Here is a 19,138-nt window from a genome sequence, read left to right as displayed (position 1 = left end):
GGCACTACTAATAGCGCTAACACTGGTTACCAAATGAACAAAGGTTCCTATGATTTCAAAATTATAGCTGCTTATAGTGAAGGGGTGCGCCAAAACTCGAGCACTTTGGCTATTTATTTCATGACGGAAATTGCTTTTCAAAAAGAGGTATGCAGATAACTGCAAAATCTACAATGGCCTGTGAGAATGCTCGTAATTCCTGTCTAAGTTTAGCTCTGCACAAAGGCAGATGCCACACACCTACACTTGAAAGGTGCTTGGAACATTACCCATCGGCAGAGAACACTTTGTCCTGGGGTCATATATTCCAGCTTCTAAATCTTCCAGTGTCTTCAAACCATCTGTGTACCAGTGCCGGGTGCACTCTTGTATCATAGTTTCCTTCAAGTACAGGTGCACTCCAGTTTACTTTATCGTCGAGTTAAATTCTGCACTTCTCTAATTTAAGTGCTTCAGTTCAAGCAATCTTTTTCAGCTTCAGGCTAAACAAATCACTTTTTGAGGAGTCATCCTGTCGGAAATCACGTATGGTATCAATGGTTTCCTAATACTGACGAAGCTGTTGGTATTACCCAACGGTATTTTAAGCACCACATTTTCTCCAAACTCTTTTGTGTCGTTATGTGTCAGACTATCAGCTCACCTTATGTTGTTGTTCTCAGAACTAACTTTTCAACTTTTCCAATCGACAAGCCTGAGCTTAATGCCAGATTATCCGCTCCACAGCTTTTCTCAAATAAAAGCGGACGAGAAATAAAATACAGAAATTTATTTAAATTTATCTCTCCTAGGGTGGTTTCTTGTTAATAGAATTTAATGGAGAATTGTTAATCTGTTATTATCTTCACTTCGAGCTTATCCTAAACGATTGTAAGGAATATTATAATATTTGTACAGGCGTACATATGCGCGTTGGCCCATACGAATGTGCTTCTACAAAGCTTGCTTTCACTATCGCATGAAATATAAAATATTTAAATATTCTAAGTGCTTTTGTGGATACATATCTACATTTGTATGTATATGTTAACAAATATATTCATGTGCTTGTACTCGCATATTGCGAAGTGCTGTAAATTCAACCTTGGAAACAAACTCTTCACACGTTGTCTATTGGCCATAATCATGCCACCATTTGATAATACAATTTGACTACAAAACCTTATGGCAAAGGCATATACTAGGTTGTTCAATAAGTTTTGCGGTTCGATAAGGAAAGCACAATTTCATGGCTTGAAATACACTTATTTGTACAATATAGTCTCCCTGAACATTCAAACACTTATTCCAACGAGACTGCAATTAATGAATTTCATCAGTGAAGTAAGAATCTGGAAGGGCTGGGATTATCAATCAACTCTTCCAAATCGCTATTATCCCATTTACCAAGAAAAGAGTTCTAAATAAACCCACCCTGGGAATAAATGGAAGGACATGGAGGTACATCTTCCTCTGAATGAAGAGGTTAAATATCTAGGAATTATCTTGGATAAAAAACTCACTTGGGCCACCTCAACGAAATAATAAAAAAGGCAACGAACAACTTTTGGACAACAAACAACTCTTGGGTAAATCCTGGGGTCTGAACCCTCAAATGACCTTCTGGATTTACACTCATATGGTAAGACCTATTGTACTATATCGGGATTTGGTATGGTGGGCTAAAACATCAATGGGTACGTAAATAAGCAGAATTGTCGATTTTGGAGTGAAGATCAGCCAGAAGGACTGCAAGAGCTAACAATGTATCCAGAAAAGGTCACAGTTTGGTGCGGTTTATGGGATGGAGGTATCATTGGACCGTACTTCTTCAAAGATGCTACGAATCGTAACGTAACTGTGAATGGTGAGCGCTACCGTGAAATGATATCCAACTTTTTTTTGCCCAAAATGCAAGAGCTTGACTTGCATGACTTGTGGTTACAGCAAGACGGTGCCACATGCCACACAATACGCGTAACAGTGGACTTGTTGAGAGGCGAGTTCGGTGAATATTTTATTTCACGCTCGGGGCCTGTCAATTGGCCACCCATATCGTGCGATATAACGCCTTTACATTATTTTTTGTGGGGCTATGTTAAAGCTCATGGCTATTCAGACAAGCCTGCTTTAATTAAAGCATTGGAAGACAACATTAAATCATTTATATGTGAGATACCGGCCGAAACATTGGAATGAGTATGCCAAAATTGGACTAAGCGGATGGACCATTTGAAGCGCAGTCGCGGTCAACATTTGCATGAAATAATCTTCAAACATTAAATTATATGGACTGTTCTATCGATTTAAATAAAAACTGCATGCATTTTTCTGAATTTTACGTGTGTTTTTTTGAAAAACTTTTCCATAGCTCTTAAAAAATCACCCTTTATTAACAATAAGTAATTGGTGTTAGGGTTTGGAATTAAAATGTCCCTTCCCTTTGGAAGAGAACATTATTGTCTTTGGTAGCATTTAGTTACAATTTTACTAGCTCAACATAGTTTTTTATAATTTTATTTATATTACAGTACGAGCAAGGGGGTGGTGTTTTGCGCTTTAGTCTTCTTGGTTGAAGTTCCATTTCCGGTATCAGTCTTATTTCATAGTTTTTGTGCTCTAATAGTCGCAAGATGTGCTTACTGCTGCTTATTTTTACTGTTTCAGTGACAGTGTCTATGCCAAGGTCGCGGTGAATATCGTTATTTCTTATGTACCAATTTGCGTTTGTGATTATCCTTAACATCTTAGATTGACTTCTCTCTATGATTTGGAAGTTTGATTTACTGGCAGTCCCCCAAATTTCTAGTCCGTAGGCCCATGTCGGTCTGATTATTGATTTGTATATTATTTGTTTATTAAATAAGCATAGGCTTGATTGTTTTACTAGTAGCCAGTAGAGTTGTCGGAATTTGTTTTTCATCTCGTTTCTCTTTTTCAGTATGTGTTTTTTCCATGTGAGTTTTGAGTCATTCGTTATGCCTAAATATTTTGCACTTGAGCGTATTTTTATGTCTTCTCCGGTAATTTGGATAGGATGCCTTGCAGATTTTCTCTTCGCGTATATTACATGTCACTTTCGCGATGTCCAAATACACGGCAATGCAATATTTCTTCTTATCGAAGTCGCCTGTAATTTTGTTTACTACTCTGTGAATCTGTTGCACAGTTGAATGTTGTTTTCGGAAACCGAGCTGGTGTGAGGGGAAACCGTCTTTTTGTTTTAGAATCGGGTCAATTCTGTCAAGCAGTATTTTCTCAAACAATTTGGAGAGGATGGGCCTAAGCATAACAGGGGCCATGAGAACTACCCCAACTGCTGGCATGGAAGCGCTTTTAGCAATACAAGAAAAAGCTACTATGCAAGCACTGTATTTTCATATGAAAGAAAAACTTAAACGAGGAGATTTTACGGGACTTCTCAATATCTTGAACAGGGTTCAACATGTACTCAGTTTTATAAAGAGATACGAGGTTAACTTCCCGTCTAGAGAAGAGTGGAACACTAATCCAACATGGATAAGTTATGACTCACAAAAATGGTACACAGATGGTTCCACAGAATGCTCCAAGGAGTAGGTGCAGAATAGTGGGGCCTAGAGAACACAAATCCCTAACACTAAGACAGGTACCACGATTTTCCATGCGGAGCTTTTCGCCATAATGGAAACAGTGGAAATCATAAAAATTAAAATACTTTCGGACAGCCAACCGATTCTCAAAGCCTTGAATAGCTTCACATTCGAGTTAAAAGTCCTAATAGAGTGTAACAATGCACTCAACAAACTGGCCACTCATAATCAGGCCTCACTGATTTGGGTACCAGGACATGAGGGGCAGGAAGGAAACGAGAATGCAGACTAAAAAAAGGGGCAGAGGGGCTATTTATTGGACCAATCCCATTTTTCGGTTTTAACAAAAATTATATAAAACAGGAAACCAAAAAATGGATCCAAACTAAAGTCAGGGAACACTGCAATGGGGCAAGCGGCTTTAATCACTCCAAAAAGGTTTTGAATTTCAATACCAACAGAGCAAAATCTGGTCTAACCCTTGATAAAAAGGGCCTCAGATTACTCTGCGCAGCACTTAGAGGCCAGCTCGCCTGTAATAAGCACTTTAACACAATAGGGTTGTCCAGTACAAGATCATGCAGGTTCTGCTGGGATGAACAGGAGTCTATGAAACAATCAATTGTGAAGCATTAGGCCGCAGGTGACACAGAATCCTGTGCTCGTACCTACTACAGGAAGAATACCTACAATTGCTCCCTCGTAAGGAGCTGGCTGGATTCCTCGGTATACTAAATAATTATAATTAAGTACTTAGGAGCGCACAATAGATCAATCTGGTCGCAATGCATAAAGGCCTTAGCCTAACCCTTACAACCATTACCATTACCATCTGGAAGGACTGCAAAATACGCTTTCACAGCTGTTATGACCTCAGCATTTGATGAAAACCCCTTTTGACGCATGAATTTTTCAGGTGTGAAAACAGATGAAAGTCTCTAGGGGCCAAATCTAATGAAGATGGTGGATGCTCCAACAATTCTAGCTTTAATTCATGGATTTTAACCATTGTCGAAATGCTTTTGTGACACTAAAAGTATTGAAGAATAATGAAATTTTTCTTGATGAAAAATATTTTTTTCTTTCGCAACCCGGATTTTTGTTCACGGTTTTTTGCTTCAGCTGGTCTAAAAGATAACAATAATATGCAGAATTTATTGTTTTTCCAAGTAATACCAATTTAATGCAACCTATTGTATTTTGCAAGTAGTCCACAAACAAAATTCTTGTAACATCTCAAAAACTGGCTAACATCTTCTCGGCCGATTTCTGGACACGAACTCGTTTCAGAGCTGAAGAACCCGGTTCACACCACTGTTTAACCTCCTATTTTGATTGAAGATCATATTGATAGACCAAGATCTCATCCCTCGTGATGAATCAATGCACAAAATCCACTTTATCGATTTCGAAAACGCTCTAAATGTTGCTGAGAAAGTAACATTCGAATGTGTTTTTGTTCCATTGTTAGCGAATGCGGCGCCCATTGCGCACACAGCTTTCTGAAACCCAATACTTCAGCCAAAATATTGCTTACACTACCCAACGAGATGCCTGGGGTTTCTACTACTACTACTCTTTCTCTCTCCTTCTCTCCCTCTCTACCCTCTACTTTTTCAGTCGTGAGAGAGTCTCTCTACTCGCGGCGATTTCCCAATTTTTTCTATGATTTTTGGTGTTGTTTCTGTTTTTGGACGTCATTGACGTGGATCGTCTGCAAGGCTTTTGCGACCACATTTCAAATCAGCAACCCATCTTTCTACTGTATTGACTGAGGGTAAAAAGCTTGTACAGACTTTCAACATTTTTTCATAAATTTCCTTTGCTTTCAAACCTTCCAACAATCCAAAAATAAAAATGCAATCACTGCACGATACTTAATTTTTCCATTGTAGAAAATACTTTGACACGTTCATATTAAATGGTTAATGAACAAGGAATGAATTGACAGATTGAAATGCAACTTCACATACGTTCATATGAAGAGCGTACAGTGTACTCTCCCTTAAGCGGACACCTAAGGGACTGTGAAAGTTTTCGCTCATAAGTCAGCTTATGAGAAAAATATTATATATTGTAAAAAAGAGTTTAAAAAATGTGTAATAGATCTATATGCATATAAGACAAAGAAAGGATTTTCATCAAATTTTTTTCAAGAATTAAGGGGACAGATACCTGTAAACGGTCATATTTTCCCTGATTTTCATTAAAATTATTTAAAATGAAGAAGCCAATATATATTTTTTTTAATTGGCATACAGTTTGCTTATACATTGAAATAATATAAAACATTTTTTTTTTATTTTAATCATTAAAAAAACGAAATTTATTATGCAAGATATTCAAATTGATTTGAAAAAGTCAGATACTATTTAGCTTGGCGAATTTTTCCTATAATTTCAATATCTTGAAGATGTATGTGAATATCTGTTTTCCCAAACCCAGCTTTAATGAAACAATTTTGATTTGCCTGTGGACTAACTTGCTCCTACGCGGAGGTATCCGCAATTAAGGAAGCGGTGGACTGGTTGCGTACTTCGGTAATTACCGTTAAGGAAGTAAATATTTACTCCGATAGCCAATCGGCAATTAGGGTCTTGTGCTCGCTCTTTGTGTATTCGAGATTAGTCGGGGAATGTCTGGCTTCTCTCTCGATTGCATCCGAATACTTCGTCATCAGGCTCATTTGGGTTCCAGGTAACAGCGGCATAGAGGGAAACTGCTGGGCTGATGAGCTGGCTAGACAGGGAACTTTGGAGATCGTTTCGACGCGAAATGAGAGAATTGGGGTTCCCCTGAGAACCTGTGGTCTGCTCCTGGAAAGATGGGTCGCGTGTCAACTCAGCGAGCGGTGCGCTAGTGCGCAAACGTGCAAAGGTTGCGAGATCCTTCTGGCCACGGGTAGATCGGGGACGCTCAAGGGAATTCCTAAGGCTAACAAAGCCCCAGTTCTCGAATTTGGTGGACATCCTTTGTCCGTTAGGTGACATTGTCCGTTAGGTGTTCATGCCGTGAGACTTGCGATTGCCTCTAGTCCGTTCTGCAGAAACTGTCTAGAGGACGAGGTGGAATCATCTCAACACCTTCTTCTCAGCTGCCCTGCTCTCGTCTGGCAAGGACTTAGACATCTGGGCTCTAACTTTTTCGCTACGCCTGCGGATATAGCCGGTGTAAATACCATAAATATGGTGAAGTTCATCAGTAGCTTATTGCGGCTAACTACGAACGCAAATCAGCCACCGTCGGCGTCGTCGTAAAATGTATGGTCATCATCGTCTCTAATCTCAAGGCTCCTTCTTCCTTCCCTACTCCTCTCCCATGTATGGCACCACAACGGACGAATTTTTAATATTTGTCCAAGTGAGCCCTTAGCTAGGGCAGCCATTTAACCTACCCTAACCTAACTTGCTCCTACGCTTTGTGAATGAAATAAACAACATCTAATAAATTGATTTTGGCAATTCCATTGCAAAATTTGTCTCTTCCGTCCGAAACAAAATGTGTTTTAAAAATATCGATTTATACATGCACTTAAAGTTTTTTAGAACGCCTTGGTCAAGGGGCTTGTGGGTGTGCTGGGAGAAAAATAACTCTAACATTTTTGAATATTAAATCACGAAGATGGGAAGCCGCATTATATAGAAATAGAACGACGCTTCGCTCTGGAAGTTACATTTTTTTATGGAACTGCACGAGAAAATCTCCAAGCCTTTTTATTTGATCACCACGTAACGGATAAATTGTTCAAATTTATGTTGCGAAATGCCCGAGGTCTTGCAGGTTTCCCAATAACAAAAAAGTGTAAACTCGTGAACCTATCCTTGGCCATTTTTCCACCTGTGCATTTTCCACCTTTTAGTGGGAAGGTTTTATCGGGTAATGCTGGGAAAAATAAGCCAGTCTCATCTGAATTATAAATGTTTCGCGAATCATATCCTTCAATCAAATATGGCACTTTTTCGGTAAAACTTTTGACATCATCTTGATGGGTGATACACCAAAATCGTCGTAATTGAGAATCTGTGAAATTTCTTTAGCTTTGCTCCTTATAAGTGTGCCTGGCAAAGGAATGCTTTTATTGCGTGCCTTCATAAACCATTCGTAGCACAATTTTTCAGTATTAATACCTTTGGACAGACTCCTTTTTCTATCCGAATTGACACCAGTGTTCCACAAACGTTAAATTTGGTTTTTGTTTTTGTTGATGCAAGCAGCTTGAGCTCTTAGGAAGTTTTTAGTACTGAAAAAAACTGTCCGTTTATGGGACGTCACCGTTAGGAAAGAGTACACTGTACCAACAAGGGGGAAAAATGTATCTAGTAGCAACTCCCTCTTTTATCAAGCCGCAAATCTTAGTGAACAACCTAGTAATTCATCTCAAAGTTGGGCAGAAGTAAAATTTTATGTATTTGTGTATACATACTTGTACATACATACCAGTATAGTATGGAGTATGGAGTATAATTATTTTGTGGCATACTAATTCAAGAATGTTTGCTTTGAGGCTATTATGTAATTATGGTTGAAAAGTGTTGATCCGTGAATTTGCGAATGCTGAAATGCCAATCTCAAAATTGTTACCGCCCATATAACTACTTGGCAGTGTAAGTTCATTATAAATAATCCACAAAGTTAAAGTAAGTACGTACAGATGTATGTATGGGTAAAAAGTGCCTTTAAAGTATTGTAATTTTAATGTATAAATTATGGAATCTGTAGTATTAATTATTTACTTTGTGGGGATGCGGAAGCGTGAACTAAATTAAGCGTTTGAATCAAAATTTGTAGAATAAAATTAAATATTTTATTTTCATTTTGGAACACATAAAAGAAAAAAGAACTTATTACTCCTGACATCAAAAATAAATTTTAAAGCAAATCACTCAAAAATTCCGTCAGAAAGTACAGGAGAGTTGAACAAGTTGGTAACGAGGATGTCGCAATAAAACGGTGCGGAAGCGCTTGTTGGGTTCTGGATGAATCACCACTTTAACCAATCAAGCAACAGAGGCGTCTGCCTATCATGGACTTTTTTTTAATTCAAAATGTTCTATGTAGGCTCGACTCCATAAATCATTAGCGATATACCAAATCTTCGGCAATAAAGAAAAACGCCTGGAGCGTTTGACAGACCCGCATGCGAACTATGAAGAGAACTACCTAAATAGTTAGTGTATTTTCCTTGAGCATTTTTAAGCTAGATGCTAGAATCATGGCTGATGTTTTTTTGCCCTGAAGCTTCAATTTATCGAGATATTTTATATTCATGCATGCAATAGTGATCAAGACTCAAGAGGATGCCATTAATCTTCAAGCCGATATTAGCAGGCTTTACTTGTGGTGCCAGAATTCACGTCTTTCGCTGAGCTTGTTCAAGTGCTATCAAATGTCTTACTCCACAACATCTAACATTGTGTGTACTAAGTACAGCATCCTCTACAAGACAGTGCTGAGCACTTTCGACAAAATTCCAACACATTTACAAGTATTTTATTAGTCTTTAATACATGCGCATTATCAGAATAGCATTTAGAACATTTTTTAATGGGGAAATCAAATATTTCATTTGATATTCTTTTCTCCTGTTCGGTGGGAATTCTATCTCTCTTTTCTCTGAAAAACGTTATAGTGTGAAATTTGGCTGCGTTTTTTGTAAGGTCGCCATAGCCGAAAAAAGTTGAAAATTCGTGAGTTCAGATCTCCGTAAAATATAAATTTTATAATTTCTAAATAAAACATTTTAACGAAACTCCTAACTCTGATTACTTTTTAATAAAAATGAGGAGTTATTGAGGAGTTTGTGATGATTACTTTTTGATGACGAAAATGAGTAGGTTGGCCCATCAGTGCTGATTACTGTTGAGCACAAAAATGAGAAGTAGGATTATTAGTGCTGAGAAGTTTGTGATGCAACAATGAGGAGTTTAGTTGTCAGCAGTTATTACATTGTTAGAATAAAAATGATTAGTTGCCTTGCCTTTAGTGCATAGTAGATATATTTTTCAGTTATAAGAAATTGCTATTGGTAATGGAGAGATAAAATATCACACCGACAAGGGGAAACTATCAGAACTTTCCCATGGCTAGAACAAAAATGTGTAGTTGGATGAGGATAGTGATGGTGATAATATGAGTGCTTATAAGATAGTCAGCTGTCTTGTAGGGTCTCGACTTGTGTCCTTCAGTGTGTTAGTGAGTTTAAGGACCTTGGCGTCGTCTTTGGTAACAAATTTTCTTTTAATTAGCATATAAATTATACAACTTAAAAATATTTATTCATGTTGGGGGGTTCGACAGGCGGAATGCCACTAAGTTCTCTGATCCCTATACCATCAAGTTGCTTTATACATCATTTGTTAAGTCTTATCAAAAATATGCTGTTTTTATTTGGAGACCAGTCAGCATTCCATCAATAGAATCGAGGGTGTGCAAAAAATTTTACTCGAAAACACCCTTCTGTCTCTGTACTTTATTTATCCCACTGCATCATATTCCGCTCGTCTCATGGTTATAAGTTTCAAATCCTTGGAATTTCGTAGGACTATAGTGTGTCTGTGTTTTACTGAAAATATTTTTACTGAACACATTGATTGCCCGTACTTGTTGGAAAGGATTCCATTTAATGTTCCTCAGCGATCTCTTGGAGGCCTCTACCCTTTTCTTAGGGAAAACTTTAAAATCAAGTATGCCAGTAATACTCCCGTTACTCGCGCTTTGCGTGAACTAAATCCCATTAGTAATAATGTTGTTGAACACTGCAGAACTGCAAAGTGTTTTATGACAAGCCCGAACATAAAACTGTCAAACTTTCTACTAAAACTTGGAAGGAAAGACGTTCGGTTGATGGTCGGTATTATTACCGGACACAACCAAAGGGGTCAGCAAATGATCACCATTGGAACCATTAAGGTGCCAATGTGCCTGTTCTGCTTGGAGGAGGCGGATAGCACTGAGCTTTGTATCTGTGAGTGGCCTGCCTTTGCAAGAGCAAGCCTACGAGCTTTGGGTTCCGATGTCGTGAGATTGAGTAATATTCGTTCTCGAAAACTGGATGATATTTACAGATTTGCCAAAGAATCTGGAAAGTTCTCTGCCTCTATTCTTTTCTATCTCTTTCTCTGATACTTTTCTCTTTCCCTCCTTGACAATCCACCCTCTTTCCAGTGCTCTAAATACAAGGGACTTTTTAGCCTAAGTGTTTTACGAGCCACCATATCTCCTGGTGCTTCTTGGCTCGATCAATTGAAACTTCAAATTCAAATAATGTTGTTTTTGATTTTTTGCTTTTTTAAGTTTTTTGAATTCTAAATTATGTATAGTGGTTTTAAAATATATGTAAAAGTACGTTCACATATGCAGTGATTAGCAATAAATCCATAAAAACTAATCTACCAGTTCACATATGGCAGATTAACTGCAAAATTGACAATCAGCTGTTTTGAAATAATCTTTCTTCACAAAAATTGGTTTGGTGGAATATTTTAATGTTTTTGGTTTGTTTAATTATTATTATCGAGGTGAATAAAAGGCAAAGTGGCGCAATTTGCTACTAGTAATTGACAGTAGGAGGAAATCCGTGTACTGAGGTTACAAAAAATTATGGCAGCGAATTCGAATGCGAACAAAGGGCGCAAGCGTGGCAATCGGTAGAGACATTTTTTACGGTTAATCTCGCTTTTTAATTACGGATTGAGTCCGGTAGAGTTCTTTCTGCTCTACAAAACTACGTTAATTGTATTTTTGAGTTATTTAAGGTTTGATTAGTTTTGAGACTAAGAAACGGAATATCCAGGAAGCAAAAATCAACATTTTCGACATCTGCTCTTCTTTGCTTTTCTTCGAGCTCTAAAAGCCGCCGAAGAAGCACGCAACCTTTGTATGGAAAAGGTTTAATGGACCAATCTGCAGCGCGCAAATGGTTTGCAAAGCTCAAAAATGGTGACTTTGACGTCGATGACACGTCCCGCAGCGGAAGACCTTCTGAACTCGATGAAGAAGGTCTCAAGTCACTTTTGAAGGAGAACGGTCACCAAACCAGTAGTGAATTGTCAGAAAATTAACTGCGGTCATAAAGAGATTCTCAATCACCTTCGTTCAATGGGATTTACCGAAAAATTGGGAACTTGGAAGACTGGATGTCTCACGAGCTGAACGAAAAAATCAAAGAAAGTCGTCTTCAAATTGCTTCTCAGCATCTCACCCGCCATAGAGCAACACGTCATCATAAACAGCGCTTTTTGTTCCAAATCTTCACGGGAGATGAGAAATGGTACCTATATATCAATATGAATCAAGGAAAGGAGTGGGTGTCTGCAGGAGATAAACTAAGGCCGAGAGGCAAGTCGGATCTTCATCCAAAGAAGATAATGATTTGTGTTTGGTGGGACCCTGAGGGTACGGTGCACTGAGAAATGCTCGAAAAGAATGCCGGGGTCAACAAGGAGCTCTACATTGCTCAGCTACACCGCGTGAATGAGGCCATCCGACTGAAAAGATCTGATCGACATGGTCAAATCATACGCCTTCCTGACAACGCCAGGCCTCATTTTGCACAAGTTATCAAAGGCGCGCTCCAATAACTTGAATGGAAGGTCCTTCAGAATCCGCCGTATTCTCTGGACCTTACACCGAGCGATTATCATCTTTTCCTTAAAAACTATCAGAACAACTTCTTTGACACCAGACAAGGCGATTTTTGGCGGAACGGCGTTAAGAAATTGGTCGAGAGGCGTGAAGAGGTTGTAAACAGCAGCGAATACATAATTGGTTAACTTATTGATAAAATTATTGTTTTTTGTTTATGTAAAAGTCTTCGGTAAAAACGCTACGAGCTTATTCCGCAACCCATTAAAAAGTGTTCTGCGGGTGGCACCGTTCACATTACGCGTGATAGTGGGAGAGAAACTGAGCAATCCCTCTCTTCTTTTCATAGTTCCTACATATTCTGTAGCCCCACCTACGGAAAGCTTCGTCTACCCTTTTAGCATATTTTTGTATCAGACACAATCCCTTATAAGATGAAAAACATCGCTTTTTAAATAAGCAAAGTATTGTTTTTTTTCAGGTCTCAAGGCATTTCAGTAAGTAGTAGAAAGAAAAAACAACAATTGCGTGTATTTTGTGCTTGCTTAACAGTATGAGGAAGATATAAAACAAGAAGAGAGTCAAAGTAGCTGCTGTACTGCTGCTGCTACCATTTTGATTGGATTCGTTGGAGAGTACATTACTTATTTGTGTGAGAGAAAAAATTATTTTACACTTACATAACATCCGTATAACAGTTTTTCGCGACTGCACTCGTTGAACGCCTGCACAAAAGAAAGAGATACATGTTTACAAAATTAATATGTTAATTGAGAAGATTAAACTGTTAATTATGAATTAAAGAAATGAGAAACAAAAGTAAGTCAACTAGAGGTTATTTTTAAATTATGTTTGTAATTTTTCAAATAAGTATACAGCATTACATAAGCAGTCGGCTAAAATGAGCACCATCCACAATTCTGTCCTGCACTGTAATAGTTTTTAAGCATCTTCCAAGCGTAGATGTGTGCCAACAGTCTATGTGCAGAGATAAGCCTAGCAAGAAATTTCCAGAATGAGCGAATTCCAATTCTGAGCGATAGTCAGGCGGCACTGAAGGTTTTATCATCCTGAAAGATTAGGCAGTCACTGGTACATGAGTGTATCGAGAAACCAAATCTACTAGGAACGCAGCCGGCTAATATCGGTCCCTGGACACAGGGGTATAACTGGAAACAAACGAGTGACGCTGCGGCCTCGTTGCTAATAGGATCCGATCTCTATCTTGCTATGGAACAACACAACATCAAGGAGAAGCTTAAGAGCGAAGAGATAAGGCTAAGATAGGTTTGCTGGTGCGAAACTATGGGGCAACGAAATCCTTATTGGGAGAATACAGCCAAAAGAGGTTTGAAATACTCATAATACTCATAAATTCAAGGATAAACTGAGAATGCTCACTAGCATTCTCATCGGCCGTTGCAGACCGCGTCGTTATCTGCACATGATCGGATATGGTTCATGGATTCTTGTCGTTTCTTCTCCCAGAAGACTACAAAGCATCTGCTTCTTGAATTTTGGGGATCGCGCGGAGAAGTTTAAGATATTGGGGCCAACTGCAGCCTGAAGAAAGGCACATCCGCTCAATCCAATCCAGCTCTTTCCTGAATTTAATAAGGGAACTAGGTCGGGATGAGGTAATGTAATAAGCAGAGGACACAAAAGACCATGAGATCGAAGTGCAAACCTCGGAAAAAATCTACCTATCTATCTAGTGCTGTTTACGAAACTTTAGAAGACTTCGTGTACTTCTGATAGAACTCGATTTAAAATATAGGCATCTTTTTTTTCTTCTTAATTGGCGCGAAAACCGCTTATGCGATTTTGACCGAGTTTGAAAAGTCGTTTCTTTCTCGTATTAACCGACGCCAGTTGGACACACCAAGTGAAGCCAAGCCCTTCTTCAGAGGTCAGTCCTTTTCAGAGGAGGCCTTCCTCTTGCTCAGCTATCAACAGCTGGTACCGCATCGAAATCTTTCAGAGCCAGAGCGGTTGTTTCCGGACGACATGACCCAGCCAGCGTAGCCGCTGGATCTTTATTCGCTACGCTATGTCTATGTCGTCGTAAAGCTCATACAGTTCATCGTTCCATCGTCTGCGATATTCGCAGTCACCAAGGTGCTTTGGTTTAAACAATCTTTCTCTTAAACAGTCTAAGGGATACGTCAAGCTTCTGCGCCAAACAATAGAACGGAGACAATGAGACACTTATAAAGTGTTAGTCTTATTCGTCGCTAGAGGTCTTTACTACTCAATTGCTTGATTTGTCCAAAGTAGCACTTGCTGGCAAGAGAGATTATCCGTTGGTTTTCAAGTCTACGGATGAAGTACACGCAATTGGCGAAAGTCCCTGATTGACATTCACTTGGGAGTAACAAGAACGATTCTTCTGCGTCAAGTTCAAGTAGCTCACAATTTACGGGCTTCTCCCAAGAATACTTTGTATAGCTCCTGACCGTGCGTTTAGGAGCGAGCTAATGTGAGAAGGCGAATCAACACAGGATATCTGAATGTGCGCTAGGCTTGAGACCCGCCACGTTAAACTCCTTCCCCATCATAAAATCCAACAAAGCCTCGGATGTAAACATTATAGGTTTACTTCATGTCAAAATTTTCTCATGCAATTAAGCCGATTGCTTACTTGTTGCTCGTGTACTGGTATTTGGAAATGATGGCCGATTTACCTATATTTCAGTAAATATATTATTTAGTTGATCTACTCACCCAATTGCAGAGTTGCACTAAACCGTATCTGCGCGCCCATCATGTGATACAAGATCATTATGATTAACATCGGTATGGCAAAGAATACACAGAACGATAGCTCGAATAATGGAAAATTATTAGGATAATGGACCATATTACAAAAGGCGGACTCTGGTATTGTGTCATTAGCTGTTTGGAGAAAAAAACAGATACTTACTTATACACATAAATATGACAGATTTAGTCCTTAATACTTAAAAAATAATTTAATATGAATATTCAGCAATAAATTTGTAAAGTCTAATCTAAAGAAAATCTGATTTACTGGGAAAAATTGGCTATGGCAGTGGTGGAACTCACTAATTTTAACACATTAAGTATACGATAGTTACATTGCAGTTATTTATTTATATATACTTACTTAAGGGATAAACCAAGTACTGAATGTCCGTGAGTATACCAAATGGAATGGCGCTTATCATACTGACAACCCAAAGGGCGGCAATTAAGCGAGCAGCGCGCTTTAATCCGATCATCGCATGCAAATGCAACGGATGGCAAATGGCGAGAAACCGTTCCATAGAGAACGCGACTATGGTGAGTACGGAGACGTACGTCGAACTGAAAACAAATACAAAAAGAAGTTACACAAATAGCAACTGCACATCTCAAAAAGTACAAACATTTTGTTTTAACAATAAAAACAACAACATATTAACAACTGTTAATTTGTGAATGAATTATATTTACTTTCCGCGTGCATTTATGAGTGGAAGTGCATGCAAGCAAGTGAAGGTGCGTATGGCGGCGGATGTAATCGTATGTATGTATATGCAGATGTAACGTGATTATTTTTAAGTACTTACGCTTCTGAAATATAAGCGCGCATCTTACAGAAGGGCAGTCCAAACAAGTACGGATATTGGTGCCAATATAAGAATATTTCCGCAGGTAAACCTGATTTTTGAGGATGAGAATAAAAAAAATTAAATCTTCGTTTTAACATTCTGTAGCTGTAGGTGTGTGTAAGTATAATTTATTTTAATATTAGGTGGTTTAATAAGTTTTGCGGTTCGATAAGAAACACACAATTTTATATTGTAATTTGAAACAAACTTTATTATTCGGTATAGTCTCCCTGAACATTCAAAAACTTATTCCAACGAGATTCCAATTTATGAATTTCATCACTGAAGTGAGAATCTGGAAGGGCTGCAAAATACGATACGACCAAATGCTTTCCACGCATGTTTTTTTTTTGTTTAGTTTCGGAAACAGATGCGAATTTCATTAGGTACCAAATCTGGTGAATACGATGGATACTCCAACAACTCGAACTTCAATTTATAGATTTTAACCACTGTCAAAAAGCTCTTGTGACTAGGTGGATTGTCCTGATGAAAAATAATTTTTTTCTTTTGCAAACTGCGTCTTTTTTCACGAATTTTTTAATTCAGCTAATCTCAAAAGATTATAAGAATATTCAGAATTTATTGTTTTGCCAATTTGCAAGTAATTCACAAGAAAAAATCCTTTCGCAGCCCAAAAAACTGATGCTAACATATTCTTGGCCGATTTCTGGGCACGAACTCGTTTCAGAGCCGAAAAACCAGGTTAACACCACTCTCTAACCTCCTGTTTTGATTTAGGATCATGATGAGAGACTCGCGTGTTATTCATAGTGATGAATCGATGCACAAAATACACTTTATACTTTCGAAAGTCGCATCTTATTATTTAAGATTCTAACATAGAAGCTGATGCTGCCTCCCTCTCTTCTAACGCTGCTACTAATGATGTTGTTGTTGTAAATGCAACGAATTCATCGATCACTTCACAAATATAAAGCCAGTTTTATTATACAGAGTCCTTGTATGGTGGAACTCGCTGCAGGATTTAAAGACCTGATCTCATTGAAATCAGTGGATCACTCCTACTCTAGCACTCAACGCTATGCTAAATGTGACACCCATGGACATTGCAGTAAAAACTAGGGATGCCCGATGAACATCGATGTTCGATGATCATCGATGTTGAAAGCAAAAACATCGATGTTAAAACATACGAAAAATATCGTAACATCGATGTTAACGGAATCGATCATCGAATATCGATGTTAACTTACATCCACAGTATGAAGCGAGTAGAGCGAGTGCGCACTGCGCACGCGTTGTTCCCTTCCTTCATTGACGTTCTTCGTCGTCTCGCTCGCGCTCACGCTCTGAGAGAGAACAGAAAACAGAGAAAGAGCCTCTTTTCTGTTCGTTTCGTTTTCGTTTGTTGTTTGTCGATAAATACTTATGTTGTGCGTGCGTTGGCTGTCATAATTTACTCATTTGATCTCATCCAGTGTCTGATCTCAAACAAGATCCTGTCCAAGTTTGGAATAATGCCACCGGTTCCACTTATCCGAAATTTAAAAAAAAGCAGTGAAATATTTGGCGGCCGCTGTAGCCGAATGGGTTGGTGCGTGATCACCATTCAAGATTCACTGAGAGGTCGTTGGTTCGAATCTCGGTGAAAGCAAAATTAATAAAAACATTTTTCTAATACCGGTCGCCCCTCGGCAGGCAATGGCAAACCTCCGAGTGTATTTCTGCCATGAAACTGTAGGTCCCTCCATTTGTGGAACAACATCAAGACGCACACCACAAATAGGAGGAGGGGCTCAGCCAAACACCTAACAGAAGTGTACGCGCCAATTATTTATTTTTTTTTTTAGTGAAATATTTGAGTACTATCGCTACATCAACGCCATCCGAAAGACTGTTTTCAAAAGCTGGCTCTCCTCTTTACCAGCAAAGAAATATATTGAAGGGTTCTTCTCTATCAAAATTTTTTTTCCTTCAGTCAGTGGATAAAAAATATAGGAATTTGTAATAATTTGATCTTCTGTTTCTTAATAAATTTCGAACGATTTTACTGTATTTATGTTATTTTTAGTTTGTATCTTTTTGATCTTATTTGTGTTTTATATATACATTTTCAGTTTGTTTAAACTATATTTTATTTTTTTCTGTTTACTTTAAAATTTAATGTATTTTTTTTTAATTTTATTTATGTGATTATTAATGCAAAAATCATCGATGTTAGCCAACATCGATGTTTAGTTTTCGACAAATATCGAACATCGATGTTGGGCTTTCGATTATGACATCGATGTCAACATCGATGTTTTTCTAACATTGATCATCCCTAGTAAAAACTAATTGAGACAGCCGGCCCAAAACCTAGACTTAAGTTATGGACACACTATTATTTGTATCCTCGTCGTGCTGAATCGTTGTACACCCTCGTTTGGTCCGATCATAATGTTTTCCATTCATATTCACTCAAAGAAGGAGTGGGCGGTGTGCAACATTTGGAGTGCCCCCACAACTCATCTTGTAAGCTATTATTTGTTCAAAAATATCATTCCGTACGCTATTCACCTGATACGACTCCAGTGAGATTTTTCGCTGCCCCCACTACTTAAGGTGCCATTTTGCGAAAAGCATTTTGAGGACATTAAGGTAAAACAGAAAATGAAAATTCGCAGAAGAAGCTGAAAAAATTTGCAAAATCGGCTTATGGGAAATATTGAAACTGTTTTTCGTTTTTTTTATTTCATTTTCTTCCTCGCTTCTATATAATTATTTTGAGCATAATGCGAGTACTCTTACTATCGAAGGTAAAAATCAAGTTAAAAAGCAAAGAAAGAAGAAAAGAAAATACACGAAATATTATGATGTTTCCATTTACAGAGAAATACAGCCAGTCTCACCTAATCGAGTATTGCAAATGTAACAAAAGAATGCTCTAAATATATACTAGCAACAACTACACTCTAGCGGACACTTGAGAATATACACAAAGTGAACAAAGCTTTTCACTGCAGCAGCGAAACTTAGTCAATAATTAGGTACTGTTTTCATTTTGTGTAATAGAAACGCATATTTTCATTGTATTCTTTTTTTTTTTTTTTTGAAAAGTACGTTACAACTTTTGACTGGCCACTTTTGCCAATAGATGGCTCATTGAGGAAATGTTACAGCATAAACAGGAGAATAATAAGATATTTAGCTCTCTAGTAGAAAAAATGCAAAATACAATGAAATGAAATAAAATGAAATATAAATTTTACGTACAAATATAAAAGTGCGGGTGAACAAGTCCCCGAAAATTATACTATACGAGGAGGGTTCAATAAGTACCTGTGTTAGAAATGAAGGCACCAGTTTTCAAAAAAAAAATTATTTTTCAACATAGTCCCCCTTTGAAAAGATACTTCTCCCAATACTCTGGCCATTTTTTTAACC

General features: G+C 38.1%; 1 protein-coding gene across 1 annotated transcript in view; it reads right to left on the bottom strand.

The window, feature by feature from the left end:
• The window catches only part of LOC129241904 (neuropeptides capa receptor), a 134,570-nt gene that overhangs the window by 34,073 nt on the left and 81,359 nt on the right, over window positions 1–19,138 (bottom strand). The window contains exons 3-6 of the mRNA XM_054878455.1: window positions 15,707–15,797; window positions 15,262–15,461; window positions 14,859–15,029; window positions 12,815–12,859 (exon numbers count right to left, since the gene is read on the bottom strand). Of these exons, the coding sequence (XP_054734430.1) occupies window positions 12,815–12,859; window positions 14,859–15,029; window positions 15,262–15,461; window positions 15,707–15,797 (507 nt within the window). The remainder of the gene's footprint in view (window positions 1–12,814; window positions 12,860–14,858; window positions 15,030–15,261; window positions 15,462–15,706; window positions 15,798–19,138) is intronic.

This window comes from Anastrepha obliqua, chromosome 3 (genome assembly GCF_027943255.1).
Source record: "Anastrepha obliqua isolate idAnaObli1 chromosome 3, idAnaObli1_1.0, whole genome shotgun sequence".
Taxonomy (NCBI): Eukaryota; Metazoa; Arthropoda; class Insecta; order Diptera; family Tephritidae; genus Anastrepha; species Anastrepha obliqua.
Note: the sequence above shows the minus strand (reverse complement) of the source record. Positions and strands in the feature narration are given on the sequence as shown.